Here is a 12,509-nt window from a genome sequence, read left to right on the forward strand (position 1 = left end):
ACCTTAGAAATTACCAAGAAAAATAGCCCTCTATTTTTCTAAGCTCCATGTACCTATCCGGGAGTCTCTTAAAAGACCCTATTGTATCCACCCCCACCACCGTCACCAGCAGCCCATTCCATGCACTCATCACTCTCTGTATAAAAAATTTACCCCTGACATCTCCTCTGTACCTACTTCCAAGCACCTTAATACTATGACCTCTCATGCTAGCCATTTCACCATCAAGATTTAACTAAAAAGGGACACAGTTCACATTGTCCCAACTATAAATAACCTGGTTGAATTGTTGCATATTGTGTCGTTTCTACAGTGCAACATAATATTTCTGCTATGCATGATATGGAATTTAATCATAAACCCATTTTAAAAAATGTTATAGTTTGGCTACAAGGACAGGTGGGAAAATTGCTTGGACGGCTCACAAAAATGTTGAGTGATTGTAGTTTTGTAATTTCATTAGTAGGTACAGTGCATAAGACAGACTCGGATTTTGGCTTATATTGAACAAATCTGAAATGAATTGTAAGAACTTTGTAAAGCTCCTTTGGACCTTTCAGTTACATTCAGTGACACCCTAATTAGGGTCATGACAGAACTAAACTCGACAAAGACCATCCTGCCAGATCGCCAGTGTGTGGTGTCTTTGCAAAATCGTCGCTATATTCCCCTTTCTGAAATGGCACTGTCTTCTGTAAGACATGTCCCTGAATTAAATTATACGAATCTGATATAAAGTGATTCCGTGAATCAAGATTAACTCAATTAGTTTGCATAGACCTTATGCGCATTATGGTTGAGTCGCCTTGCTGGGAGTGCTGCAATCAAATAAACAGACAGCAGATCCTTTGTATCGGCAATGCTGATAGTTTAACAATCTCAATTGTTGCAGCAGTTGGGCACAGTTAATGTGATTGGAAGATACACAGGGTGCAGCTGACTACTTGACAGGGACATTGAAGATATTCTACCCTAGTAGATCAAATGGACAACCAGAAATCACCAAGCATGCAATTATGGTTATCTTAGTTAAATACAGATTTTGCTTCTGTTAAATTCATTAGCATCTTGCAATCATCTAGCTTGTTTAAGAGAGGAGCCAAGTCGCTGAACAAACACACCACATCATTTATTCTCATATGCGTCTGGCAATTTTCATATGTAGCAGACCATTACTGGCATACTCAGGTATTTATGTTATTTATCTTCCAGTCTCCTTCACGTTGAAGGCAGTTGATCTGAAGAGACAATAGATGGAAACGACCTTATTTGCATACGGTAAATGCACATTATAATAGTACCATGCACATTAAACTCCACTTTAAAGTTCAGTTTCAATAATCTCCATGGAATTGAGCCAAAGTTCAGTTTACATACATTTCAGCACACGATCACTGCGGCAACGTTAATTCCTCCAAATAATCAGAGAAAGGAAGATGAAAAAAAACATTTAAAGGGACTGCCAGAAATATTTTTAAACTTTTAATCATAGCAGAATTGATTTGGAATAAATATAGGAATTAATTAGCTGTCATCTGACAAAAAAAAGCACAAGAGACTGGCGATCACAAAAGGAGAAATAATGGAAATTCTATCATGATCATTATTCAAAGTGGACACTCAGTTAGCAAAATGAATCAAATTGTCCGTTGTGTCAAAACCAGTGGATGCTGGATTAACAGATCCACATGGTGACATACAGGGTACAAGATCACGTTTAAGTGATGGTTTACAAATCACAAAGTAATCTAAATGCACATTGTAATCAGGACAAGAACAGAACATATCAAAATGAACAATAACATTGAAGGACCTTTAACTTCAACTAAATAGGAACAGAGAGCAACAAGTTCAACTTTCTTACCTGGGACAATCTCAAAGAGGTGTTTACCAGGCTCCTCAGGATTTGCTGTGAACTCATTCACTTGACTCCCTTGCAACTGGATAGATCCCTAGGGATAAAGAAAACTTTGTATTTTGGTGGCGATTAAATGCATTGTCTTCAATGCAACTGAAATTGAGATCAACACACATGAGTTATGAGATTGCATGCCCTGTATGAAAATAATAACTATGACTCTCAACTGGGAACTAGGTTAGGATTTTAGCTGAATGTCACTTCGGGAGAAAGGCAGACTGACATTTTAGGTGAAACTCTATGCTGTAAAAGACAAACATCTGAACGGTTCAGAGGCTGCACAATGTCCTGCATTGATGGCTTTAACACTACTAACCAGGACAAGAGAAGTTTCTATATATAGAAAGAATTGTTTGATCACTTATTGCAGGTATTTGCATGAACATCCTAAATCCTGAAGAATTATTCACCACCAGTAATTGACCTTCATACTTTTGCAAGGATACAGTAGAGTCAGAACCTAACAGGTAGCTTCCACAAGCGTTCCTTGCTTAAATTCCTATAAGTGGTTTCATGGTCAAAGCTCTTTACAAATGTTATTGCATGTGAGATTCTTTCTGAGTTTTATGACTCATCCATGATTTATGATCAATTCTTGAATGAGTTCAGGGAAGGGGTAACCAAGAACACAAGGCAAGGAGTAATTAGTCAATGGAAAAGGAAGACTTTCTGTATATTTCAGTTGGCCCGATGGCAATTTTTTCCTCCAAGTATTTAACTCAGTCTTCATGGTCACATTGTTGATATCTGTGAGTTCATGTCTTGAGGAAAAGATGGAGAAAAATAATGTTGTATAGGACAAACGGTGAGGTGGGCTGCAATTCTGCTCACACATTGCCCTGGAATTCAGTGGCCATTTCTTATAAACATATCAGTTTACCAGGATGCCAGGAAAGCTCTTGGCTAAAGCTGAGGTATTGAAGCTGATGAGTATCTTTGTATGTAAAACCAACAGTATAAAGAAAGGACTTTTCACTAATTGAATTTGTTGGAAATTTATCGTTATTTTACCTCTTATTTCTTAATCACTGATTAACTGATTGTTAGTCAGTGATTAAGAGATTTTTGTCCTCTACAAGTTGAAGCAACCATTTGGATTGGAGAGATACGAGTTTCAGTCTCACTTTTCTGAGTTATCAGTCTTATTAGAGTTTGCCTGACAACACAAAGCTACATAAATATTGCCAATAGCGAAGAATGCTGAAGTAGGTTGCTGCAGTCTTTGCTTCCAGAGGTGCATGGATTACTAAACACATTTTTAACTTTCAGAGGGCTTCAACACACAGTATAGTCATTTTCCACATTAACATGCAAATGCATAAAAATATTGCAAAAGATCACAATGGATTGTCAGCTATAAAGACATCAGAACATCCCCTCTCTCCACCTTATCTTACTTATGGTGAGGAGTGACTGACTTTTACCCTGGCAAAAATAAGCACATTGCCATCTGCTGCCTCCCATTTTGACTGGCCTACAGTATCTGTGCATTTGTACATTTGTACTTACAGAATCCCCACTGAATGTCATTGTAGGTGACGTTTCTAGTGGAACCAGTGGTACACCAAGTAGAACCAATGCCTCAAAGTGCCAGGGATGCAGGTTCAATCCTGACCTCGGGTACTATCTGTGTGGAGTTTGCAGGTTCTCCCTGAGACTTCGTGGGTTTTCTCCAAGTGCTCCAGATTCATCCCACATGTCAAGGGCATATAGTTTGGTATGTTAATTGTCCATTATAAATTGCTCGTAGTGTATAGCTGAGTGGTAGAATCTGGAGGAGGATAGAATTGTTGAGAAAGTGGAAAGAATAAGAGTTTTGGCCCGTAACGTCGACTGTACTTTTTCTATAGATGCTGTCTGGCTTGCTGCATTCCTCCAGCATTTTCTGCGTGCTGCTTGGATTTTCAGCATCTGCAGATTTTCTTTTGTTTGTTAATGACAAAGAGGATCAGTATAAAGCAGAACACACAAAATCCTGAAGGAACTCAGCAGGTCAGGCAGCATCTATGGAAATGAACAGATATTCCACGTTTCAGGCTGAGACCCTACTTCGGGACCGAGAAGGAAGGAGAGAGATGCCAGAATAAAATGGTGGCGGGGGGCGGGAGGGGAAGGAGGCTAGCTAGAAGATGATAGGTGAAGCCAGGTGGGAGGGAAAGGTCAAGGGCTGGAGATGAAGGAATCTGTTGGGAGAGGATTACTGTGAAGGGCTACTGTGGTGTGGGCTCAGTAGGCCGAAGAGACTAATTCTGTACAATATCACTCTAAACCTCTCGAGTTAAGAGGCTCTTTACAACAACAAGGACTTTATAATCTCCCTTTTTTATTTTATTTGTTCATTTTTAAAGCCAAGCAACAAACCCAGAAGTAGAATATTATAAAATGTCACAACCTCTTCAAAGACAAAATGAGCTCAAAATCATTCTCAGCCAGCCCCTACCCTCTGGATATTACACATGTCTCATACATTGACTCAAGTGACAGAAATCACTGTTATTGAACACACACGACATTAGTAGTGGGATGAAATTGCTAAGTCTGAGGAAGTCCACTTTCAAAATTGACATTGAGTTTATTTTTCTCTGCTATAAATACCTACGATTCTGTTGTAATCATAATGGTTTTTCTCTTATGTCTGACAAAGCCCACGACAAGCAAATGCTCCATTTTACCATGAGGAAGTTAGCCAGCAGTTTCATGAATCACACTCTTATTCCGGATTTCTATAAAAAAAAAAGCTATTTTCATCTCTGTTTAAAATAGGCGAAGCAGGAAAGAAAGACCTTCTTTGATTGCAGACTTCAGGAAGGGGAAGTCGGGAGAACACGCATCAGCTCTCAGAGGAAGGTCAGCAGTGGTAAGGTTCTTGTTTGCCAGTGATGCTACAGATCTATCCTGGGCCCAACATACTGATGCAGTCAAGCAGAAGGCACACCCGCGGCTGAATATTGTTAGAAGTTTGAGGAGGTTTTGCATGTCACCAAAGACTCTTGCAACTTTCTGTAGGTATAAGTTGGAAACCATTCTGACTGATTGCATCACAGCATGATATAGAGGCTCCATTGTCCAGGATTGCAAGAGATTGCAGAGGTTTGTAGATTCAGCCAGTTCCACCATGAGCCAAATCTTCCCCATCATTGAGGGCATCTTCGAGAGGTAGTGCCTCAGGAAGGCGGCATCCATCACAAGGGACCATCACCATCCAGGACATGCCCTCTTCTCATTGAGACATGGAGAATAGAAGAGCACAGCACAATATGAGCCCTTCAGCTTATATTGTTTTGCTGACCGATATAAAACTACTCCACGATCAACCTAATTCTTCCCTCCTATGCAATGCACACCTCTTCATTTTTCTTACGTCGATGTGCCTACCCAAATCTTTTAATTTCTCCTATGTATCCACATCTACCATCACTCCCAGCAGTGTATTCCAAGGCACCTACCACACTCAATGAAAAAAAAACAGCTTTGACAGCTCCCCTAAACTTTCCTCCATTCAGCTCCCATCAGAAAGGAGTACAAGAGCCTGAAGGCCCACTCTCAACAATTCAGAAACATCTTCTTCCCTCTGCCATCAGCTTCCTTAATGGTCCACGAACCTATGAACAGTTTCTCATTATTTCTTTTTTTTTGCACTATTTATTATTTTTGTAATTTATAGCAATTTTATGTCTTTGCACTCTACTGCTGCTGCAAAACAACAAATATCACATCATATAAGTCAGTTGTAATAAAACTAAATTCTGGTTCTTCTGATTCTGAGGATAGTTTTTTTTTAGTTAAATTAGAGAACAAGTTCAAGTTTATTGTTATTTCAACCGTCTACATGTATACCACCAAATGAAACAGCATTCCTGCAGACTGGTGCATAGCACACTATGTGTAATTCAATCACAACTCGCTAAGTAATATTACGACAAATAAATTAACAAATAATAAGGCGCATTTATGTCACAAGTTAAAAAGTAAACAGTATAACACTACTGGAGCTTCATACATGGTGAAACCTGGGTGGTGGTAGTGAGTTAAGTAGTCTCACAGGCTGGGGGAAGAAGCTGTTTCCCATCCTAACAGTCCTTATCCTAATGCTATGGTACCCCCTGCCTGATGGGCCAAAGAGATTGTTGGACAATTGGGAGGGACCATTGACAGTGTTAAAAGTACTGCTTAAGCAGCACTCCTGTTAAGTATCTTAAATGGGTGAAAGAAAGAGACCCCAATGATCTCCTCAGCTGTCCTCACGATACTTTGTAGTGTCTTATGGTTCCTGTACCAATTGACAATGCAGCTGGTCAGGACACTCTCAATGGTGCCCCTGTAAAAATTGGTTAGAATATGGGGGTCGGGGGTCTCACTTGCATCGATCTCCTCAGGAAGTGGAGACGCAGCTATGCTTTCTTGACTAAAGAGGTAGTGTTGAGGGACAAGTGAAATTGTCCATTATGTACGCTCCTTGAAACTTTGTGCTTCTAACTCTCTCCACAGAGGACCAATTTATGTGTGGTGAGGAGTGGTCCTAAAGTCCACAATCATCTCTTTACTCTTGTCCACTTTGTGATTAAAGTTGTTGTACTCACACCATTCTACCAGGCACTCTACATGGTTTTGTTGGCATTGGTTTAATATAAGATGAAAGAATTAATAGGAGGAAAAGAAGAGAATTAGATGATTAAACTTTGCTCATGCTGGTATCTGGAAGAACTACGTGAGTTTGTCAGCATCTGAAGAGGGAAAGGGACAGTCAATATTTTGGTTTGAGACCTTTCATGTGGATTAAAAGATAAAAGGGAGAGGGTAAACTGCTTGAGACTACTCCAATTTTCAGTTGAACTGGAATCTCTTTGTATAATATCTGTACTTAGACACTTTGGTTCTGTAAATTTTAATACACTTTCGCAACAGAATCCACCATTTTTTTAAATGAACACACACAACATGCTGAAGAGACTCAACAGGTCATGCAGGATCAATGGAGGGAAATAAACAGTCAACATTTTAGGCTGAGACCCTTCATCAGGACCAAGTTCTTATCATAATTTTTATCTCCTTGGCTAGACACATACCTCATCCTGATGTCATGTGGAATAAAAAGAGCAGTCCCGTTACTGCACAAAAAGGTTTAAAATGTATATTGAAGAATATTCATATATATTGTATGTTTCTCCTTGACTAATTTTCTTTGTGTCAAGGTGCATCTCAGGTTTACCCAACTATGACAAACTCTTCAGTCTGACGGAAAGATTAGAAGCCGTCAATCATGCCAAGTGTTTCCCTGAGCCCAGTGCTACTAATTTTTTAGTTCCTAATATTTTCTATTTTTATTTCAGCTTTACAGAACCTGCAGTTTTATGTGGTTTTAGTTTGATATTGGACCCTTTTGAGTTTTGCCAACATTTGGAGACAACTTCTACAGCTGGGTGAACTGTACAGATACATTCACTCTCCTCCTCCTGATCGACTCAGTTCCTCCTAAACCCATCCGTACTCCTCCCACCATCTTGCTTCATTTCCCTTCCTTCCTTCCTCCACCCACCCAACCTGCCAACATCCGCAGACTCCTTCCACTAGGTTTCCTCCCCATCCTGCTGCTATCTGCCCATCCACCTCCATTGCTTGGTTCTGTGCTTTCATTTCCCATCATCTGCAGCCCTTTGTTGCCTCCACCTATCACCTCCCAGCCTCTGTCACCACTTCCACTCTTCCCTCCTCCAATCAACCGCTCCACAATTGCATCCACTTACCTCTCATCAGCTCTCACTCCACACCCTCCTTCACCTCTTTATTCTGACCATTTCCTCTCTAAGTCCAGATGATTTGTCTCAATCCAAGCTGCTGACTGTCCCTCAAAAGATGTTACATAAGCCACTCAGTTCTTCCATCATCTTGTTTTTTGGAGCTGAGATGGTCAACCGCTCTAGAAACTATTATTGATCGCTTATTAGGGACTTGCAGAGTGTATTATAAGTCGAAAAGACTAGAAGATATAGGAGCAGAATTAGGCCATTTGGCCCCGCCATTTCATCATGGCCGATCTAGTTTTCTTCTAGATCTCCAATCTCCTGCCTTCTCTCTGTATTGCTTCATGCCCTGACAAATCAAGAATCTATCAACCTCTGCCTTAAATATACTCTACACAAAACTTGGCTGTCACAGGCACCAGTGGCAAAGAATTCCACAGATTCAACACTCCCCGGCTAAAGAAATTCCTCCTTATCTCCATTCTAAAAGGACGTCCTTCTATTCTGAGGCTGTACCATAGGGTCTTAGACTCTCCCACCATAGGAAACATCCTTTCTACATCCACTCTATCAAAGCCTTTTACCATTTGATAGGCTTCAATGAGGTCATCCTCATTCTTCTGAATTCAAGTGAAAACAGACTAAGAGCCATCAGACACTCTTTAAATGACAAGCCATTCAATCCTGGAATCATTTTTGTGAAGCTCCTTTGAACTCTCTCTAGTTTCAGCACATCCTTTCTAAGATAAGGGGCCCAAAACTGCTCACAATAGGTGCCAAGTCCCTTTGCACCTCAGTTTTTGTTGTACTTTCTCTCTATTTAGAAAATAGTTAACTCTTTCATTTCTTCCACCAAAGTGCATGGCCACACACTTCCTGAAACCATATGCCATCTGCCATTTCTTTGCCCATTCTCTTAATTTGTCTAAGTCCTTCTGTAGCCTTTATTTCCACAAAACTACTTGCCCTTCCACCTATCTTTATATCGCATGCAAACTTAGCACCAAAGCCATCAATTCCATCATTAAAATCATTAACATAACATAAAAAGAATAATTCCCAAGAAAGATCCTTGTGGAACACCACTAGTCACTGGCAGCCACAACTGGAAAAGGCTCTCTTTATCCCCACTTTTTGCCTCCTGCTAATTAGCCACTGCTTTATCCATGCAGGAATATTTCCTGCAATACCATGGGTTTATAGCTTGTTCAGTAGCCTCATGTGTCGCACCTTGTCAAAGGCCTCCTGAAAATTCAAGTACACAACATAAACTGATTCTCCTTTGTCTATCCTACTTGTTATTTCTTCAAAGAATTCCAACAGATTAGTCAGATGAGATTTCCTTTGAGGAAACCATGCTAAGGCCTATTTTATCAAGTGACTCCAAGTACCCTGAGACCTCACCAGAACTTGGCCAGAAGTTGTGGCAGCACAGTGGCGTAGCTGGCAGAGCTGCAGTCTCACAGTGCCAGCGACCCAGATTCAGACTTGACCTTGGGTGTTGTCTGTGTGAAGTTTGTACGTTCACCCTGTGACCACACGGATTTCTCCCGGGTGCTCTGGTTTCCTCCCCTGTCCCAAGATGTGCAGATCGGTAGACGAACCGGCTGCTGTAAATTACTCCAAGTATGTAGGTGAGTGGTGGAAGATGAGGTTGTGGGAAGAATTAATGAGAATGTAGGGAGAATACAGTAATGGAAATTATGCAGGATTAGTGAAAATGGGTGCTTGATTGTCATCACAAACTAGATAGGCTGAAGGCCCTGTGCATTGTTGGTTAACCTTCAAAAACAGGAGTCACATGTTCTAGCCTTAGTGCCGTGGCATGGGAATCTCTCTCTATTTTATGCAGCCTGGGGAAAAGTACACACTCAGGACAACAAAGACTTTTTCGGGTTTTAATTCCTTTATTGGTTTTTGATGTTTAAGTGCCAGAAGAGGGTCGCGAAACAAAACAAACGAATTTACAACCAGTTCTTGCTGTTACAATCTCAGTTTAACTTTCGATTCACACCCTTGTGTATGGACAGAATTGTGTATGCAGTATAAAAATACCAGAACTAATACTGTACAAATACGGTACAATTACGGTACAAATATGGAACTAATACGGTAGTGGCAATCCTGAAGGAACACAATATAAACAACATTAGAATCCCACCCACCCTGCATTTTATACATAACAGTGAAATATGTAAGCAAATACATCTCATGTAAGACGTACACATGTGCTGAACTTCCAAACAGAGACTAAACATTCACGCTATGTGGTTACGTGCACAATCAGTCCCGATACAATAAAGTTAGACAAAAGGTACACTTTGGCACAACTTTTACAAGGTATTGCCTGGTAGTTAAATTACAGGAAGACTGACCGACTTGGATGGTGAGGAACTTGGTATAAGCCACGCTACCCAGTGTTGATTTCTTCACTTGTGGAAATCTAAAGCATCCACATGTAAGACATGTCAAGTTACCAATATTCTCGATCCGCCAACAAGCATAAACGAATTCACATGAATATTGTCAATTAATGCTCACCTTTCCTCACCATGCCCAGCACACTCTGGGGAGAACTCCCTTCCAACACCTTACCACGTCTTCAGCAGAAAGCAAAATGGTCTCCCCACTATCCCGCACGTGTGTAATGACATCACCATGTCCCTTAAAGGCACAGACTACTCCAGCTTTACCTGGATGGATGTCTCAGTACACTTTTAATGATACTGAATAAGATCCAATGGTCACCCAGTTACACTTAGCTGAGACCTGATAACTCTACACAGGCTGGAGGTCAAGGCAGAGATTTTCCACTTGTGCACAGTTCAGTATCCCAGCAGAAAGCTATTTACCTGTCACAGTGTCTGCTAATACCCAACAGCCAATTAGAAGCAAGTTATAAACCAGAGGTCTGATCAAACAGATCCATACAGATCACCTAACAGTGGGGCTTGACTCCAAAGCATGGCAACTACCCAACAGCAGATCAAAAAATGCAAATACTGGAAGTACTCAGCAGGTCAGACAGCTTCAGTGAGAAGAGAAACAGATGAATGTTTTAGTTTGAAGAACCTTCACCAAACCCAGCAGGTGGTTTACACTTCTCCTGGTTTGTTCTTCAATTATGGCCAACTTAAATGTGGTGAAGATGGTGAAGATGAGGTTCTGAAGATACTTGCAATGAGAAGTCCATGTGCACCAGTGCAATTGTCAACAAATAACCATCAGGCAGCTGTAATAAAGGGTCTTCAACCTGCCACATCAACTTTGTTTCCACTTCCACAGACATGGCCTGATCTGTTGAATGTTGATATCTTATGTTTTCAAATCATCAAACATAAACTGCCATGGACTTTATTTCTGGTATTTATATGTTTATACTAATGAGCTTATTTATTTTGACTGAAGTTTTACAAATTGGACTGCAGTTTATCCCTGGATATTGGGCTCCCACTGGATTGTAGATGGGGGGAGGGAAGAGTGATGCAGAAAAGATCATGTGATGCTCTATCTAGCCTGAAGTTCCCAGCTCGTTCATTTTCCTTAGATGGGTAGCAGAAACAATTTGGATTAAACAGGCATTCTAACTACTGCCTTGGAACATTTCTGTTCATTGCTATTATTTACCTATGGTCATTCATGCATATAAAATTCATTTTAAAATAATTTTGCTCTTTTATTCTGTAGGATACTTAACTATTCAAGATACTATTTATGGAATTTTAACACATTTCATGAGTAGAAATTAACACCATGGTCATACGTACATTTAAACTTCATTATTTAAATAACTTTGCACATTTATTCTGTTGAATATTGAACTACTCAAGCCAATTATTTATTGAATTTTAATGCATTTCATAAGTTGCTAGGATTGTTAGTTATTCACATTGATTAGTTTACTAACCTGTTCCTTAATGTATGATTTTTTCCCCTGAGAGCAAATGATAAAGCTCAGATATTATCTTTAAAATTGGAACAACGTTGAAAATCAGAAAGAAAACTTTTTGAGGGTTCTGGTGACGTCATCATTCAGAATGGTAGCTTAAATCAACAGCTCCTCTGGAAAAACACATATTTTGCCCCATTAATCCATCAAATATAAGATCTTTCAAAAATATCTGAATTCATAAGGGGGGCAAGAATGGGGAGAAAGAATGGAGAAAAAAAAAGCACCACTGTGGATCCTATGGAATAGAGAGGTGCAGCGTGCGGCTCTCCTACCCGTGCACGTGGCAGCAAGGCTGACGCGGGGCCTCGTGCAGGCGAAGCGGTAAATATGACAAAAATTTTGGAAGAGATAAGGGAAGTCCAAAAAGATATAAAGCCGCAAATCAATGATATAAAGTCAGATCTCCCAACGTCAATCAGAAAATAGCGGTGGCGGAGACCCGAATTGAGAAGGGGGAAGATCGCGTGCAAAACATGGAACAGATGCTAAATAAGACGATAAAAATATTAAATCAACAGGAAAGTAAATTGCTTGACCAGGAGGGAAGATCGTGATGGAAAAATATCAGGATTTATAATGTTCCCGAAGGAGCAGAGGGATTATCGATGATACACTTTGTAGACAAGCTGCTGCGGGAAGTGCTGGAGATTCCCCAGACCATGGAGATTGAAATTGAGAGGATGCATCATTCGCTCGTCCTGCAGCCTCCCGGAGACAGAGAAAGTAAACTGCGCTCAATAGTACTTAAATTTCTTCGATTCAAGAGCAAGGCAGAGATTCTATGAAGGGCTTGGGGTAAGAAGAGGGTTTTTTTGGAACGGGAAGTTAATATTCTTCGATCATGATTACCCCCCGGCGGTCCTACAGAGACAGAAGGAATATTTCAAAGCGAAACGAA

At 40.4% G+C, this 12,509-nt stretch overlaps 1 protein-coding gene across 2 annotated transcripts in view; it reads right to left on the reverse strand.

The window, feature by feature from the left end:
- Nucleotides 1-1,175: 1,175 nt before the first annotated feature.
- Nucleotides 1,176-12,509, reverse strand: part of LOC140212074 (rho GTPase-activating protein 22-like) — a 198,458-nt gene continuing 187,124 nt past the window's right edge. For both annotated transcript variants that reach the window (XM_072282566.1, XM_072282565.1), the window contains exons 3-4: nt 1,865-1,952; nt 1,176-1,238 (exon numbers count right to left, since the gene is read on the reverse strand). In XM_072282566.1, coding sequence (XP_072138667.1) covers nt 1,219-1,238; nt 1,865-1,952 — 108 coding nt within the window. In that variant the 3' untranslated portion in view covers nt 1,176-1,218. The remainder of the gene's footprint in view (nt 1,239-1,864; nt 1,953-12,509) is intronic.

Source organism: Mobula birostris, chromosome 18 (assembly GCF_030028105.1).
Source record: "Mobula birostris isolate sMobBir1 chromosome 18, sMobBir1.hap1, whole genome shotgun sequence".
Taxonomy (NCBI): Eukaryota; Metazoa; Chordata; class Chondrichthyes; order Myliobatiformes; family Myliobatidae; genus Mobula; species Mobula birostris.